The 17300-nt window shown below is 51.0% G+C and overlaps 7 protein-coding genes across 7 annotated transcripts; 2 read left to right on the top strand and 5 right to left on the bottom strand.

Moving 5' to 3' along the window:
- Positions 1 to 118: 118 nt before the first annotated feature.
- Positions 119 to 1990, bottom strand: MRS44_015707 (uncharacterized protein; the record flags this gene model as incomplete). Its single annotated transcript, XM_046270339.2, has 5 exons — positions 119 to 276; positions 331 to 516; positions 569 to 1390; positions 1440 to 1668; positions 1721 to 1990. 5 exons carry the CDS (start codon positions 1988 to 1990, stop codon positions 119 to 121), a joined length of 1665 nt encoding a protein of 554 aa, XP_046130151.2.
- A 1087-nt stretch (positions 1991 to 3077) lies between these two features.
- Positions 3078 to 4872, top strand: MRS44_015708 (uncharacterized protein; the record flags this gene model as incomplete). The annotated part of the gene is made up of 5 exons (XM_046272187.2): positions 3078 to 3225; positions 3278 to 3690; positions 3751 to 4166; positions 4215 to 4511; positions 4560 to 4872. 5 exons carry the CDS (start codon positions 3078 to 3080, stop codon positions 4870 to 4872), a joined length of 1587 nt encoding a protein of 528 aa, XP_046130150.2.
- Positions 4873 to 5091: 219 nt separating this feature from the next.
- Positions 5092 to 5866, bottom strand: MRS44_015709 (uncharacterized protein; the record flags this gene model as incomplete). The annotated part of the gene is made up of 4 exons (XM_065619315.1): positions 5092 to 5134; positions 5187 to 5525; positions 5574 to 5659; positions 5720 to 5866. The coding sequence occupies 4 exons, from the start codon at positions 5864 to 5866 to the stop codon at positions 5092 to 5094; spliced, it is 615 nt and encodes a 204-aa protein (XP_065475387.1).
- Positions 5867 to 6052: 186 nt separating this feature from the next.
- MRS44_015710 (uncharacterized protein) lies at positions 6053 to 7301 on the top strand (the record flags this gene model as incomplete). The annotated part of the gene is made up of 6 exons (XM_046278725.2): positions 6053 to 6055; positions 6107 to 6486; positions 6549 to 6636; positions 6806 to 6864; positions 7055 to 7166; positions 7224 to 7301. The coding sequence occupies 6 exons, from the start codon at positions 6053 to 6055 to the stop codon at positions 7299 to 7301; spliced, it is 720 nt and encodes a 239-aa protein (XP_046130148.2).
- A 169-nt stretch (positions 7302 to 7470) lies between these two features.
- Positions 7471 to 8067, bottom strand: MRS44_015711 (uncharacterized protein; the record flags this gene model as incomplete). The annotated part of the gene is made up of 1 exon (XM_065619316.1): positions 7471 to 8067. One exon carries the CDS (start codon positions 8065 to 8067, stop codon positions 7471 to 7473), a length of 597 nt encoding a protein of 198 aa, XP_065475388.1.
- A 714-nt stretch (positions 8068 to 8781) lies between these two features.
- MRS44_015712 (uncharacterized protein) lies at positions 8782 to 11024 on the bottom strand (the record flags this gene model as incomplete). Its single annotated transcript, XM_046271161.2, has 9 exons — positions 8782 to 9025; positions 9080 to 9332; positions 9427 to 9563; positions 9612 to 9786; positions 9839 to 10119; positions 10167 to 10242; positions 10290 to 10385; positions 10443 to 10682; positions 10736 to 11024. The coding sequence occupies 9 exons, from the start codon at positions 11022 to 11024 to the stop codon at positions 8782 to 8784; spliced, it is 1791 nt and encodes a 596-aa protein (XP_046130147.2).
- A 1632-nt stretch (positions 11025 to 12656) lies between these two features.
- On the bottom strand, positions 12657 to 16864 carry MRS44_015713 (uncharacterized protein; the record flags this gene model as incomplete). The annotated part of the gene is made up of 5 exons (XM_065619317.1): positions 12657 to 14409; positions 14476 to 14925; positions 15673 to 16357; positions 16411 to 16659; positions 16714 to 16864. The coding sequence occupies 5 exons, from the start codon at positions 16862 to 16864 to the stop codon at positions 12657 to 12659; spliced, it is 3288 nt and encodes a 1095-aa protein (XP_065475389.1).
- Positions 16865 to 17300: the final 436 nt, after the last annotated feature.

Genomic DNA, 17300 nt, shown 5'->3' on the forward strand with positions numbered 1-17300 from the left:
CATGAAAGGTGAGCAAATCTATTCTGTCATGAAGAAAAAAGCCAAGATGTATGCTACACAAGGCCGATCATAGAAGTCATATCAAGTTGTCAACAAGAGCTTGCTGCGCCTAGTAGCTCTACCGTCCATACTGCTCCCTCGTAACAGAGTTCATAAAGGTTGTTTGCGCAAGTCTGAAAGTGTCAGGCTGCACACTGGAGCCATTGGGGTTGAAGTAAAAGTTCTCTCCGTAGCCACCGCCCGCCTTGTACACAGGCCATTTCTCAACACCGCGGACTTGGTTGGTTAGCTAAATTGTTTCAACTGGGAGATTTGGAGATGCTATCTTACTGCCGTGGCTGTTGGGGTCGAGATCGTTGATGAAACTGATCCACATGCGAGTGACGAGTTTGGCCAGCTGGAGAACCTCCTTGGAGGCACCAGTCAGAGGGCTCTGACCCTTGGCATAGCCGAGGCCGATCCTGTTGTAAAAGACGTAGCCAATCTCGGTGAAGTGAGGAGTACCGAAGAACTCAACTACAGGAATGTTGTCAGCTTGGAGCAGCGAGCACTCTTGGCTATCACTTACAGTTCTGGGTGTTGGGCGACTCGAACAAGTACGAGTACGCAGTAGCTCCATACTTGGACCAAGCGTCAGTCCTCAAGCGCCTCCACGAAGTGAAGAGCTGATCAGTCTGCAGAGCAACGACACGCTTGAACTGGGCTCCGACAGGGCCATCGGGCCTCACGCGATACGCAGCGGGCAGACCGAGCGCATCAACGTTGGGGTACAGAGCCATAAGGATGTCGATGGTCTTAGCATCCGGACCGGCTGATGCGATGAGGTTTCTGACCTCCTCGTCGGTGTTGAGGCCCCAGTTTCCGAATAGCGTGCCTTCGTCGGCGTTGGTGCCAAGAAGGATGGGCACCTTGGTGAACTTGCCCTCCTCAAGAAGCGTTGACGAGTAGTCGGGAATGAAATCTCCATCAACAACGGGGTAAAAGTTACCGGGAACGAGGGCGCTAGTCGCGTTGAGCTTGTCGAAAGGAACATCTCGCAGGCAGGCAATCTTATCCTTCTTCTTGTCGCATCCGACGGCCTTGACGATGGTGTCGTAGCGCTTCTGGGGGTTAGTCAAGTTCTTCATGTCCGTTCCATCAGCCCCTGACTGGGCAATGATTCCACGGAAAAGGCCCTCATCCTTTCCTCCGAAAGCAGTGGCCTGATAGCCGACGTTACCACCCCCTGCACTCTCGCCCCAGATGGTGATCTTGTCAACGTCGCCGCCAAAGGCAGCAATGTTCTCCTTGATCCAGTGCAGGGCAATGCGCTGGTCCTTCAGACCGAGGTTGGCGATACCGGCGTCCGTGATGTCCTTGCTGGCCATGAAGCCCCAGAAAGAGAGTCGGTCTGCCAAGAATTAGCCATCAAGCTACTGGAAACTGGTCAGAACACCTACAGTCGACAGAGACAGCAAGGAAAGGCTTTCCCATCTTCACAGACTCCTCCACAATGAAGCTCAGGTTGTAGACGCCATTGGCACTATAGTCCATCGACCAACCTCCACCGTGGATGAAGACACCGACGGGCAGCGGCTTGTCATTCTTGCCACGTCCTGACTTTGCCGGGCGGACAATGTTCAGGGTCAGGCAGTCCTCGCCGAGGGTATGAGGCCAAGCAGGGCTGTTCTGTAAGATGTCAGTAAATATTTCACTAATGGCTATGGTGATGATGACTTACTCCGTATCCGACACAAGAATCAGCATACTCGGTTGCCTTCCTGGTCTTGAAGGTTGTGTTCAAGGGCTGGGGGTTCTGGAAACGAAGAGACCCCACGGGAGGCTGGGCAAAGGGAACACCGAGGAAGAGATCCTGGTTATATGAAGCGACGTATTTGCCCTCATAGGTACCGTTCTTGACCTGCACTGTGGGCGGTTGCCTGGTAGCAGCACCAACGGTACTCTCGGCAAGCACAAGGGCCGCCGTGACAAGTTTCAGAAGAGAAGCCATCGTGTAACTACCCCGGTGTGAGGATGCAGCTCCCAGTTCCAAACAGTCGGATCCCGCTACTTTATAGCTTCATGACATGCACCCTATTGTCTCCATATTCCGCGGTTACAATCCTGGAAATCCGAGTATAACTAGGATTGCGGATTAATGTAGCCGAGTATCCCCGGGCAAATGCGTGATGCTGAAGATCATTGATGGAGCATGCTAGCCATTCTCGCCATAACACTCGACTTGAATTTGCGGAGAAGGCGCTACAGGTTTCCAAGGACGTCATATTCAATATGAGCGTAGTATCGATCGGTTCTCCATCCAGTGGTGGTCTTTGTCGCATCACGTTGACTTTGCTTAACCTTGCTCGCCCCATTTGCCGAGGTTAACTGCCGCTTTTCCAGGTACGCCAGGGTCAGCTTGACCGACGCAGGTCTCTTTGCCTGACTAAGAGTGACCCGATTGAACGGACATAGCTGCCCATGGGGAAAGGAACTCTTAAGTTGCGGGGGGTAGCTACGGTCATGGGGTTGGTGAAGACTTCTCCGCACGTGGTGTGATAAATCAGGACGAGCTGGCGGAGGAGAAGATGCCTTTTTGAATGTTCGGAACCCATCAGGCAATCCGGAACGCACAAATAGCGTCTGCCCCGAAAGGTCAAGGTTCGGGATCCACGTGCTAGCAAGATATAGGAATGGTCTGTGGCTCGCTTGTGCAAGGGTAGCAGCAAAAGCGCTTAGGTTTGCCCGACTAGGAGTTTCAGATCCAGGTTCATGACTAGGGCCAACACGAAGGGTGCTTCAAGCTTCTAGATTCACTCCAACAGTTGGAGACGAAAACCTCGCATTGGACGAACCGAGACCCGCTCCCTTCCAGGGGCTGAAGGCGAGAGGTGAGAACCCAATCGGAAGGCAAAACCTGCTCTCTCCGCATCCCGAAAACAAGCTTACCAGGAGTCGGCTTCTTACTTGCGGGGAAGATCTGGGGTTAAGTTTGACTTTGCATGTTTTTTTTTATATATCACCAAGATCTGCGCGTCGATGTTGATGCCATCATCATCCAAGGTTGCATCTTCATCTGAGCAACGGCAGCATCAACCATGAGTAAAGACATTGAGCCAAAGGCCCCAGAGGCCATCCAGCTGGAGGAGATGCCCAAGAGCGCGGTTGCGGCTCTGCCTCCCAGCAGGGCCAACGAGAACCTCGTCTGGCATGACTTTTGGGAGAACCGACGCGTCCTGATGTTCTGTAAGTGACCTTCACCAGAAACGCCTGTCATTCATCAAAACTGACCGCCAAGGCTTGATCATCTACCTTCTTCCCGTCAACTTTGGCTATGAAATGTCCATGACAGGAAAACTCCTCGCCGTTACTCCTTTCGCCAAAAAGTTCGGATACCAAGCTGGTGAGACTTGGGTTGTCGCCGCTCACGACCAGCAAATTCTCAACGCGGCCGCCACCGTTGGAATCTTCACCTCTGCCTTTGTGACTGGTATTGTCAGCGACTTTATCGGTCGAAAGAAGACCATCATCGTTGCCTGTGTCATCTGCCTCGGAGGAATCATTGTCCAGTACTTTAGCAAGTCTATCCTGATGTTGTTTGCTGGCAAGGTTGTTTCGACATTTGGATTTGGTCTGGGTCATTCGCTGGGTCCTGTTTTCGTTGCTGAGCTTGCGCCTATCAAGATGCGAGGTTTATGCTTGGCTCTGCTGGTAAGTATTCTCGAGAATGCCAAGTGCCAAGTGTTCTATGTGTGGTACTAACAAATCTAGAACACCATGATCACTCTTGGCCAATGGCTCAACTCGCTCGTCGTCTTTGCCTGCAAGAAGGATCCCTCGGACATGGCCTGGCGTATTCCCTTGATCACACAGGTCATCCCCCCCGGACTTCTTCTCCTCAACCTCTTCTTCCTTCCCGAGTCTCCTACATGGCTTATCATCAAGGGCCGCCGCGATGATGCCGCCAAGGCTTTCCGACGATTCAACGGTGATGGATTTGATGTGGATGCTGCTATGGCTATTGCGACCGTTGCCATTGCTAAGGAGGAGGAGGCCAAGAAGGCGCAGGAGAACAGCAAGTGGCTTGAGTGTTTCCAGGGCACTAACCTGCGACGAACCACCATTATTATCATGGTGTACCTCTCTCAGCAGTTCATTGGCATTGGTTTCATCAACGGTTATCTTACGTGAGTACCCACTAACCAGCTGTTGAGACTTCGGCTGATAATTAACAGATACTACTTCCGTCTCGCCGGTGTCAACGATCCTCTGGCCATCGGTCAAATCGCCTATGCTATTCAGCTCGTTGGAAACATGTGCTCTTGGCCGCTCATCGATCGCTTGGGACGACGACCTCTGATCGTTGGTGGATGTTTCGTCATGACGGCTCTCTTGCTCGTAATCGGTGGAATCAGCACGATTGGCTCTGGTCCCAGTCTGTCCGCGACTGTCGCCTTCATGGTCATCTGGGGTTTCCTATACCAGGCCACCCTGGGTGCTGTCGCCTACAGTGTCGGTGGTGAAACCGCTAGGTAAAAATCTCTCCATCTACCCAACGAAGCAAAACTAACATGTCCCAGTGTCCAACTCCGACAAAAGACCTACAGTATCAACATCATGGTCTCGACCGCTTTCTCCTGCCTCGTCTCCCAGGTCATGCCCTACCTCATCAACACCGACCAGGCCAACCTCGGCGGCAAGGTCTGTTTCGTCTTCTTCGGTCTCTCAGTGCCCATGTGCGTCTACCTCTACTTCTGCCTTCCCGAACTCAAGGGCCGCAACTACGCCGAGGTCCAGGAGATGTTCGAGAACCGCGTTCCTGCTCGCAAGTTCAAGTCGTATGTCGCCGAGGTTGCGCTGGTCAACGACAACAGGGAGCAAGGAAAGGCTTAATTGGAAGCTTCCAATTGTTAAATACTACCCGTATCCACCATCTGCGAGCTGGGTTGGCTCTGGCTTAGCTTGCAGGAAGTAGTTCAAAGAGATCAGATACATAGCAATGCAAAAGAGAGATCTTGATCGAAGTAGAAACTGGGAATTTCAGTGAAAGAGGCAATCTACCCTGCCACCCCGCGACCCATATCTCCCTCAATCCGAGTCTTCCGGCGCCTCTCACTCATCCGTCTTGAGTGGCTTTCGGCCATACACCATGTGCCTACCAGATGTCAGGTTAGTACTGCCCTTAGTCACAGCCCCGGTGCACTCACATGTCTCCGCTGCCAAGGTGCTTCGGATTTCGGATAATGGCCCGCATTTTGGACACAATATCGTCCACCTTCTCGCGACTCCAGCCAAGGATCTGTCCAATCGGGTACAGAGCAAAGCCATCCAAGCTCAGGTCCATATACAACCCAACGAATTGGCCTTCCTTCTTGAGCCTCTCCTCCTTTGGCCAGCCGCTGAGAGGAATCGTGATGATCTTGTGTACAATGTCTTCGAACCCTGCGTCTCGGGCCGACTCCTCCATAATGCCATCGGTGACGCGAAAGGTCCGGCCGATCTTGTCGCCGGCATCGAAGAAGAGCTCGGCCCATTGCTTGAAGGTTCTGAAGAAGTGAGCTCGGTTATTTACACTCTTTCACACAGGTACTCACTCGTTCTCAGCCACCGACTTGGGGTTCTCACACTTCAAGTGGATATTGGGCTCGATATGCTGGAACCAACCACCAGGCTTCAGAAACTTGAACATTTGCCTATACAGCTTCGGCTAGTCATCAAAGGCACCATGCATATAGCGAACATGGATAAAGTCGAACGAGGCAGGCTCAAAGGTCCACTCCAGCTGAGCATCGTCGACCTGAAACTTGACATTCGGAGGCGTCCAGGAAGGCTGAGTAGGTGAAATGTCAACGCCGATGACCTCGGCAGATGGGAACTTGTCTGCCATATCACTGATCGGTCAATCGGGCTCTGGATCAGGGTAGGGTGAGACTGACATGGCCCATATTCCGGTTCCCGTTCCGACATCCAAGATGCGCTACTTGACGATCAGAACATGCATGTCTCGGCATGAACCTTTCTCACCTGTGGGTTGTCGCCGAGTGGAACAGCATACAATTTGTCGTCCAACATCATGGTGAGCCACTCGTGCCTACACAATAGTTAACGGATCGACCTGTGTGAACAGCTCAGTGAGACTTGCGCTACGTCAAATGCCTCAACATGCTTTTCGTCATTAGGTCTTCTATCGGCGTTTAAGCAAAAGATGCCTAAATGGGATTTGATGGATCGCTATTGCACAACAAAGCTTCTCGGACAGCTGTTTCTGTCTGAGCTCTCTAAGCATGTTTCTCCGTCCGAGGCCACCGTCTCTTGCGCGAATCCCGGACTTTGTGGCGACTCACAGCTTTCGCGGGAGTTTCAGGGCACACTACGCTTTGCTTTCAACATCTATTCCTTCTTGTTCAGTCGGACATGCTCCGTTGGAGCTCGCACAATTGTGAACGCGGTCACCACCCTCGGTGACCAGGGCCATGGACAGTATATCGAAGATGCTAAAGTTCAGCCGTGAGTTTCTGCCACATTTACTTTATTGTCTTGCCTTGCTTTACCTAACTTACTCTTCCCAGAATGGCGCCTATTGTATATAAGAGTGAAGGCTTGCGTTTTGCGAAGCAGCTCTATGAGGAAACTCTTGATGAGCTTTCGTTCGCGGGCGTAAGGGATACTATCAACAACCTATAAATGTCTTAAGTCGGGCATGTCGGGTATAGTCAGCATCGGCACAAGTTTCAGAGGTCGACGCAGCGCATAATGCCCAGTTCGCTAAGGGGTATCGCCGTCACGGGAGTAAACGCATCGATCGCCTTTATTAACCGTGATTTAGGAAACTTGCGCGACGGAAGAGATCCGACATCTGCGTGCTCTCAAGGGGGAAGGTGCTCTGTATGTCGAAGAGAGCGACAAATCAAGTCATCGATTAGGGTAGCATTGCATTCAACCAACCAGAGCCATTAGAAAGTTGCTGGGTTACATGACTTTATCCTTGCTATTGAACACAAATGAGGCCGGTTCTTCGCGTAGAGCCTTGGCTGAGGGGTTATACGGAGCATGACGTGGTTATATGGCTCACCAGACATCTCGGTCGTATTGTGCGTGGTTTTTCCATCTCCATTGCTGTTCCAGAGCGTACGGAAATACTATCCGAAATGAGCAACGAGGAACAGACCCGCCAGGGTATTGCCATTGTATGCACCTGGCTCGTGGGCATCCAGTGCAGCCTCGGCATGTGCTAATCCGTGTAGGACCCCGAGGTCACTGGTCGGGATGGCAATGACACCGGTGATGATGTGGAGAGGTCCAAAAGCCCTGTTGTATGGTAGGAGAGTATGAACTGACCTTGAGACCAGCACCTACTCATCCACGGCATCAGCCCCCCCAAGCATTTATGAGTATCGAAAGATACAAGGACGGACCTACCAGAGCTCCAACACGACGGACTATTGGTAACCACCTATATTAACCTTCACACCTCGAATTGCCCATACTAACTCATCCAAGGGCAGGAGTTGTGTTTCTTTCTTCGAACTTGGACCACGCGGCCATGTCGGATGATAGAATGCAAATCTGGCCAGGACTGCTTCCGGTTCTCTTTCCCTTGATGATAGGCAGCAACAATATTGTCAGGAGCATAGTGGACAGGACGTTTACTTGAAAGCCTTCCTCAAAACCGTTTGCCGTGAATGATTCCTCTGCTTTCTGTACCCCGGCGTTGAGAATGGCGATATCGAGATGCTGCAAGTTTTCGGCGCGCTTTGTAAAGGTCATGATGGATTCGTAGGATAACATGTCGAGTTTCCAGACTTCGACAAAACCTGATGGGAGATCGCAGCCATTTATGAGCTCTTGGAGGGCCCTTTCGCCCTTAACTTCATCTCGTACCGCAAGGATGACTTTGCAGCCCAGGTCGAGAAGCTGGCGTGCTATTTCTAGTCCTAGCCCGGTGTTGGAGCCTGTGACTATGGCCGTCTTTCCACTTAGATCTGCATCGCGACGTGAAACCAATGGGGGCGTGATAAAGAGTTGGCGGTAGTAAAAATGAAGTTGACTTGCCCTCCACTCGGGCGAGATGTCAAACGTCGTTGCCATGTTGATGAGTTGCCCTTTGTCTCTTGCAAGATGGAATGTGTTGAACCTCTGGAATAAATACAGTGTACATCATCCCAACCGGTTACGCAGGTGGCTGATTCATGCTTATCTCGTCTCCGCTCAAAACGGGGTTTGATCGACGACAAAACCTCCGAACCCTCCGTCGCGAGGACGGCCTCGCTCCGTCACCGCCGGATAAACGGCCCCGCTATCAGTCTTTCTGTCACCGTATAAATATAATCTTCGCAATGGTTACCCGAAGTAGGCTCCTAGACCTCGAAATATTGCGACACGGGATCCTGAGGATAGGCGAGAATGCGCGACTTGCGGCGATGCCCCCACACAAGGCCTGCATGACGGAGTTGAAGCGTCGATCACACATCCCGGCCCGTCCGAATCGCAGCGGATGTTGGACTGGGGTTAGACAAGGCGTTAGTTATCTCCCTCGATCGGGTCCGGCGAAAGTTGACGTGTATAACTCAAAGTCTGAACTTATTGGCAATATATTCGACGATCTGCATCGATGAAAATGGATATCGCGGTATCGATCACACCTGTCTCAAGTCGCATCCCACAACAATGACAAGTTGGTATTTGAGTGTCTCGTACACGCCTCGAGCTTTGTTAGGGAGACTAAATATGCTAGGTGCCATTTCAAATGCAAACCATCTCTGTTACTGTGTGGTGCATTTGCACATGAGTCCGACCGTGGCATCAGACCTTCTCCTCGGTCGTCACCGATTCTTGTACAGGACTCCCAACGTGCCTCTGTCTGAGATTGCCAGCGTCATCATGTTCAGAGTCCCATCTGTCCACCTCTGCGAGAGGAACCTTGACCAAGCGGTGCGTGTTAGCGCCGTTCTGGTCGACTTCCAAAACTTCCGTTCGAATAGCATAGCCCTTCCACTTGGGGATCAAGTAGATCCAGACAACGTAGTAGAGGTAGCATGTAATCATACTAAACAATTCGTCAGTAAGAGAGCGAATCCGAGCTGAGGAAGGGGCAACGCACATTGCAATACCGACCACGCAATAAGTCGCGTACCAGAAGCTCACTTCACCAGCGTAAGGGCCGCCCTTCGGTGGCCACCAGGGCATGGCGATGATGAAGACCTGGATGAGGATGAAGAAGATCAAGAGGACGTCCCAGACCTTGAAGTCTCGGCGTCCTCTGCCGACACGTTTGTTATGACGTCGGACAAGGTACAATCCAATACCCAGGGCCAGATGGAAGAGACCATCAGGATACGTCTTCAAACTGACAACTAGAGCAAAGTTAGACGAAAATCATTATCGTTGGGCACACACATGGGTGGGCGCCTTATTGAACAACACCCAGCAACAATCACTTAGACTTACCAAACTGGAATGCGTCGCCCGCTGGAGGCGCAACGATCATGATAAAGGTCATCCCCCACTTCAGGAGGTACGGTCCTAGAGGCGTTCCGAATGGCTTTGTTGAGACCCAGAAAGTGGTGAAAGGCAACACTCCTTGTCTACGCACAGTCAGTACTGGTAGCCTACTCGAGACCATCAAAACTCACCGTCCGATTTCACGAATCATTCTAGACTGTCCAATCAGAACGGCCAACAGATTGCCAAAGGCGCTGAGCAACACAAGAACATTCAAGGCAGTCTCAGCACCGCCAGTTCCGAAGACGGTGGTGAAGAAGACGCCGGCGGCGATTTCGTCAGACTCCGCAAACTCCTTCTTAGGGACTGTCCAAGATTTTGTTAACATAGTGATCTTTTGATCTATGAAATGACATACCAGCTGCAAAGTATGCAATGTTGCAAAGCATGTAGAGAATTGCGACCACAAGCAGGGATAGAAAACCGTGTTTCTTGATGGTTGGGATGGGCCTCTTGATCTCGTTGACCACGTTGAACGCGTTGGCGTAGCCGCTGTATGAGAAGACAATGTTTACCAGGGCTGTTGAAAGGTCGTTGCCGTTATCGGTGGTACCCGCAAAGGAGTCACGGAAGTTGGCCTTGGGGTCAGGGATGCTGGAAACATTGCCACCAAGAATGACCAGACCGGTGATGGATATGCTAGAAGATGTTAGAAAATGTATGACTTTACCAGAGCTCATACTGACAAGACAAGGGTAATGATCTTGAGGAAGCCAATGAAGTTGGTGGCCCATAGGGAGTACTTGTTGTGGGCAATGACGCCTAGGAGAGTTAGTATACAGTCACTCATCGCGAGGGTGAGTTCATACAGATTACAGCAAGAGAGTAAGCAGCAATGGCCACCCCCTTCATCTGCCAGTCAGACGGCACCTTGCCAGCAATTCTCCATACATATCGAGAGAGGACTGAAAGACGTTATTGTCAGCAAAGAAAGCCAAGGCCAACCTCCATCTCATGCTTACCGATAGCGTTGCTGCTGCTAAAGGACAGGATGACAGATTGCACAGCAAAAGCAATTGGGAAGAAATGCTTTGGTCGTGGATATGCTTGCTCGAGATATACCACTTCTGATCCTGATCGGTTAGGGAAGTAACTCGCAAACTCGAGGTAAACACCAAAGCCCGCGAGGGCCATGAGGAAGCCAATGAACCAGTAAATCAGGGCCAGGCCAATCGATCCGGTTTTGTTCAGAATGGTTCCAGCTAGACGAAAGGATTAGCGGCTCATTCATTGAGTGGATATGACAGCTACTCACGAGATGAAAAAATTCCAGATCCAACCATCTGGTTGACATTGAGGAAGATGATGGTGATCCATCCGACGTGATAGCCCAGCGGAGAATTGGACTCGACAGGGGCTCCAATCGCCTCTTGGTATGACGGCTTCGAGTCGTTTCCACCCTGCACTCGAGTAAAGGCGAGGTTTCCATCACGGAGAAGGGCTGGGTCTGAGCTGTCGGACGTGTAGTTGAGGTCACTCTCGCCAGCCGTAGTTACGGCTGGTTTAGCCTCTGGCTTTGCTCGCCAGCCAAGTGAGAGGCCCATTCTAGCAGGGGATTGCAGGAAAGCAAATGGACGATGGGATGCTGATCACAGGCAATGAACAGACAGACGGCCATGGCTTTAATACGACCTGTGTAACGTACCTCCCTGCTAGACTGTTGGCACTAGACGTCGATCTGCCAAGCATCGGGCCTTACTATACCGAAATACCAAGATTGGTTCCTGATTGCGTGATGGCAAGCGACCTTCCAGTCTGAGCGACCTTGTACGAAGCACGTCATGGATACTAGCCATGACGCCAAAGCTAGTGTTACATGACAAGGAGTCCCCAGGCCGGGGATGAGCACCTACGAAAGAGACACGCCCCGACAAACCGACGAGGAATGGTTTCTTTTCTAGAAGCAGGGCTTCTTTTCCTTCGCTCTTTGGAGTTTAGATTGAGCCGCATTCGTGGGGAGTCGTGGTGAGGTCACCGTGGCTGCATCACACACATTGCGATAAAGTACGAGTTTGACGCTTTGTGGGGACAGCCTTGTTGATTAAGTCTAAAATGCCTTAAATTAAGCATATTCCTTGTTTTGTGACCGGCTCAGAACCCGACTCGTAAACCGGCTCCCCTCCGACCGTTTGAAGCCCTCGACTCCACGGGGTTCACCCGCCTTTTCTCTCCACAACAGGAGATATCGGGTTTGTCATGACACCGATTGGCCAGAATACACGCTGTGATGGAAGGATCACATGTTGGAGGCGTCACTCTGCCTGAATCCTTTGCCAAGTTCATCTCGCTAGACCACGACTCCCACGCGCTTTGTATCGCCTCTCCATGAAGAACCCCAAGACAAAAGGCCCGACAACAAGGTGAGATATAATGCTGCCTAGAGCCTCAATGGGTGAAAAATACAGGGCCAAGAGCGCTCGAATCCACCAAATAGAGAGGGCACGGGTCCGCCCAGATGATGCCATCGGGGCTATAGATTGAGTGCTTTGAGGAGAACCTAGTCACTGGGCAAACGGCATTGGCCCGTGCCTTTTCTGGCTTCCTAGTTGGGGATCAGCTTACGCTATTTGTCGATGCAACGTAACCAGAGATATCTAATTCCTCCGGAACCCTTGGGACTATGATCACCGACCCATCCAAACTCGAATCCTCCCATCCCGTACCTGCCTAGGCATTGGTAATTGCACGAGACTGCGGCTATTCGCGGTACAAGAATACGCCCACCTTGACTTTTGTATCTCCGACCCCCCGGACGAGGGGAGCCGTCCCTTAGACGACATCCAGACCCATCTCATGGTTTCCATCCCACTCTGATCGGACAGATCCCTCATCGGTAAACTGCCTATTTGAAGCATTCAAGGTTGCGCAGTGCTTGGTGTCTTTGAGAGGTGGATACTGTAGACAACACCGCCCAGGAGCCCACTTTTACTGTGCCAGTAGTTGAGATCTTTGCGACAAGGACCGTCCTCTCACACCAACCATCAACCCAGAACAAACAGAGCAATCCTTTACGCCAAAATTATGCGTAGCTATCAACAATCGAACTACGAATACGAAAGCCAGATTCCTTTTCAGAAAAAGAAGTGCCTCAGCAAAGAAAAACATTGCGCTGTTCACTTCTAATATCTTCTATACGTTATGCGTAACTCCAGTCGCCTCAACTTGCAACGATAGCCTCACTTCTGAGACCTGTTTTCCATCTCGATGCTCGTCAAATACTGACTCTCTCCCTGGTCCGAAGCAGCCCGCGTCGCCTCTCCGCGCATAATCCTACACGTCATGCCCTGATCTTCCTTCCCGTTACTGATCTTGACATAGGATCTCCGTGCCGCCTTCTCCATGCGCTCCATCGTATCTGCGTCTTCCAGAATACCTCCGATTCGGTGTCCCTGGCGAATAGTAGCGAGCGTACTACTACGCGCCAGTGGCGTCAAGTCCGGGTCTCCAGCGCTTCTTGCCGTGATAATCAACAGGATCAAGACACAGACGAGCATCACCCCATGAAGGGCTACCCAAGGCCATTGGATGTCGTATAGCACCTTGTCCGTGCCGACATTGCCCTCGAAACTCAGCTTTCCTTCGTACCGATCCTGGTCTTGCCCTTCGACATTGTCGAGCCTAGGATTGGGGTTTCTTCGCATCTCGTTTGTCATACTCGTCGCAAGGGCATCGAATCTCCTCGTGATGTTCGTACTCGTCCAGGTCCATAAGCCTCCGATTCCCGGCGGCTCAGCTTCCACGGTGAGTTCCTTGCCGTTGGGACCATGCGAGACTCCATTAAACCCAACAGCGCCTTTGCCCAGTTTCTCCTGTATGCTCTTCCTGATGTCAGTGGTGTTTGTCCAGTTTCCTAATAAGAGGTCCTGCATGTGATGACTCAGCGCCATCACCGTGTCCGACGAAACGCTCATCGGTTCCGTGGACAAGTTTCCTAGGCCTCTGAGCTTAAGATCTGAGTAATACGCAGCCGAGTACCAGAGGTTAAACTCCAAGCTGTCGATCTCATCATCTGGCGGCGTGTTTATCTTTGTCAGTTCGTCGTTGTTGCGTCGTTCCCATGACTCGGGGTCCCGGATCCAACCATCTGCCTCGGTGATGTTCTCAAAGAGCTGATTTCCCTGAACCTCAGAGTCTACCATCTTGATACAGTAGTAAAGGGAGCACTCTTCGGCTTTCATGGGAATATTCGGCCAGTAGAGCCCCTTGTCTAAATCTCCATCTGACGTCGTGTCGAGTGATGCGTTGTTGAGATACTTGACGTCTGGGTAGATAAAGCTCATTGACCAGATCAATGTGTCGATATCCTTCATAGAGTTTGTCTTATTTGGGTTGCCAGTGCCGAAAGAGGTCAGAGCATATCTTTTCTCAGAGTAGATCCCCAGCGACTGCTCATTCACACAACGGTTCCACAGATAGTCGTGAAGTGGGCACCCGTCAACATTGGTGATGAAGTGGCCATTGGGTAAAGCAAAGGCGGTCGCATTGACACTCTTGGTACCGTAGCTCACGTCATGTATGGTGAGAAGTGTCTCTCCAAAGCCACCAACACGCTTCAGTTTGGAGCTAAGGTCCTCGCACCTGTAGCAAACACCAAGCGTAGCGAACTGGTCCCAGGTACAGTTGCTTGTCGGGCATTGAAAGAGGGCCTCTTGCGCAGCCTCCCAGGGTGATCGAGAAAAGCCGTTCAAGATTGATGCCTGCATCGACAGAGGTAGTTGAGTTGTCTGGTAGGTAACATTCCCAACCTGAACCCTCATCGAGCTTCCCACCTCGTAAACGCTTGTCCGAGATGCGAGAGCGGATAGTCCAGGCTCTCCAAAAGCTTTCGGTGCAAACACCACGCTTTGTTGAAGCTGTACCAGCTGCTGCGCCAGAGGATCAAGAATGATAGCTAGGAGGGTCAAGATGGCGCCAAACTGAACCGCCAAGCTGTGAGTCGCAGGCCAAAGTCAGTTCGTATACATGGAAAGCCAGGCAGTTGCTCTCATGACTCACGCGCCCCTTGTGCCAAGAAGCACCTTGATACTACCCAGCGGGCCACGGGTAGCCGAGTCGATGCGATCAAAATCGACAAGCAAACGTGGTCCCCTGGCGAAAAGGATCCACTTCCACTGAGCTATGCATTCGGCAATCACAAAGACTAGACTAGTCTTGATCGCTAATGATAGAATTGAGACGACAGCGTTTAGGGTGATACTGTTCCAGGTGAAGGGAGCTTTGCCGTCAAATTTGGATAGGAGCACCACCATGGCGACGAGGGACGCGCTGGAGCCCAGAACTGCCAACAGTTCTGAGCCCCAGGCCCTCCATGACATGAGTTTGAAGACTTTCAACATGGGAAACGAACCATGAAGACGAAATTGTATGGCTTCGGGGATTTCTTGAAAAGAGCAAGAATCCGCCAAGAGATCAAATGCCGATGTTTTATGATTGTCGGAGACTTTCCTGGACACTTTAGCAGTCAGCCTAGGGTGGCTAAGCTCGGACTCGGACTCCAATGAAGGATGAAGGATGCTAAACCCTGTCGATTTGCGCCTCAACCTAACCTATTCGTGCTTAGGACTGTTACATGTCCTATAAATAAGCTTCAAAGTGTTTCATCATTGCTCGCATTGGTGCAGATCATGTCACGGGCATTGGTGAAGTGCTCACATGGTTGTTTAAATAGTTGAGAGGGCTGCCATGATCTCAGCCCTAATTCCTCCATGAAGCTTATTTCACTCATAAGCATCAATCTGACCAACTCAAAAAACAATGATGAATCCTAGTCCGAGGGCTCCCGAGATTGTGAGTCCGAGACTGATGAACCAAGGGCGCGGTAAACTCAAACATTGAAGCGAGAGCCCATCTGAATTGATAGAAATGAAGTATTTACTATTATCTTAAACCGGGCTTCGAATTCAAATTACTGAGGCAGTTTGACAAATATTGTGTCCTTCCATGTTAACTTACCCTGGACACTTATGATTTCTCCTTGTCATCAACGACGTCTCCAAAAGAGGCCATTAGTCACAACAAAATATATAATTATCAACAGATAATAGTTATTATTAATTCTGATATTATAGGTAAGACCCAAAGATTCTCGTCTCTACTCCTCCGATGTTATGTCTATCGTCTTCTCTGTTTCATTCTCTACCTCTTGTCTCTACTTCAGCGAATCCCGCCTAATTACTAGGATAAGGATTATACCCTCCCGTCATTCTGTTCAAGTCAGACATTGAGCCCATTGATGAGTTCACGCTTCTATAGGCCTGGGTTTGTTGATGCATCGGGGTGAAAGAGCGTTGAGACTGGCGGTGATACTGAAGGGGAGAAGATTGTGTATGGCTCTGTCGATGATATTGAACTGGCGTCGATGACGCAGTAGAGCGGCGCTGATACTGAATGGGTGGGGATGGCAGCGTTTCGGTAACTTGGTGGATTCTTTCTGTGGTAGGCTGTAGGGGGATGCTTGACGAGTCGTCATAGGTGTCAAGGATCTCAGGGCCTTTGGAAGGCAAGATCACACGCCCTGGATGAAAGACATTAAAGAGCGCCGTAGTAATACACATCAATGCGGCATCAAAGACGTAGATGTATATTTCGGTCGATTGGAGCGGCCCATTTGCGCCCGTGATATACTCGATAATGCGGAAGATCGATCGGACCATGATAAAGCCGCTCGCCACGTAGAGGACGAGGATGAGTCGCTTCCACGGAGTCGTGACAGATAGGCTTTTCCGGGTCGGGGTTTTGTTGATGCGGCGGTGGAAGACGTGGAGGACGGTGATGAAGAACGCGAAGAAGTAGAGCTGAACTGCGAGGCCGAAAATGATGATGTTCTGGCCTCTCTTCTGATCTGCGGCGGATTTGGCCTGGGATAACATGCCACCACCTAGGCATGCTTAGCACGGCCACTAAGAACAGATACGAAGCAATTATATATACCTCCAGATTGTGCCAGGAAAGAAATGACGTCGCCGATCACAAACACCTTTGTCAAGTTCTGGATCGGTACCAGCGAGTAGAAGTCGGCGTCAAGGAACACGATGAGGCGTCCAAGCGTCATGTATATGGATGCCGCGAGCATGGTCGGACCGAGTAGTAGCAAAAGACTCTGCATCGCATACGGCATGACAGCCCAGTCGGGAGTTTGCTTCGCCGATATCGCACGTCCGGCATAACCGATTGCTTCGACTTTTGGCGATGAGGTTAGCTTGTCAGTTGGGGACGGGTGCCTGGGCCACTAACAGACACATCCAATAAAGAACGGGATAAAGAAGAAGGTCTTCGACCGAGCGAGCTGGTAAAGGTGGCCGAGTGCGGAGACGGAAAAGAGAGCTATGAAGATCACTGCGGCGATGAAGGAGGGATCGTAGTGGTATAACTTGAACTCTGTCATGGTGGGGATGTTAATTACAAGACAAAAAGAAAGAGGGCAGTAGAGAAAGACAGGGGTAGAGATGATTAAGAATTGGCATTTAGGTAAGAAGATGCCAAGGTTAAGTATTTAAAGACCTTCAAGCGGGTGCCAGTCGCGGCGATTTGGCAGAACGAGACCCCTGGTTTAGAGCTACGGAAGACCAAGCCTGAGAGCACCAATGCACGATCTCTCGTACTTGAAGCCCTCTATACGATCAAATACGCACTATTATTAACTATCAGATGCCGGCTCACCCGGATATTGTCAAGCTTTCTGCTTTGCAAGCTGAGGAATTTGCACAAAAAGGATGAAAGCCCCGGAGTTCTGAGCTCACTCACATCCGAGCTCAGATCGAAGGACCCACCCGTATTTTTTACGGGTGGATCGTTGCAAGATGGGGCCTGTTTAGGCTGCC

This window comes from Fusarium solani (genome assembly GCF_023522795.1).
Source record: "Fusarium solani strain SB1 chromosome Unknown bctg00000011, whole genome shotgun sequence".
Classification (NCBI taxonomy): domain Eukaryota; kingdom Fungi; phylum Ascomycota; class Sordariomycetes; order Hypocreales; family Nectriaceae; genus Fusarium; species Fusarium solani.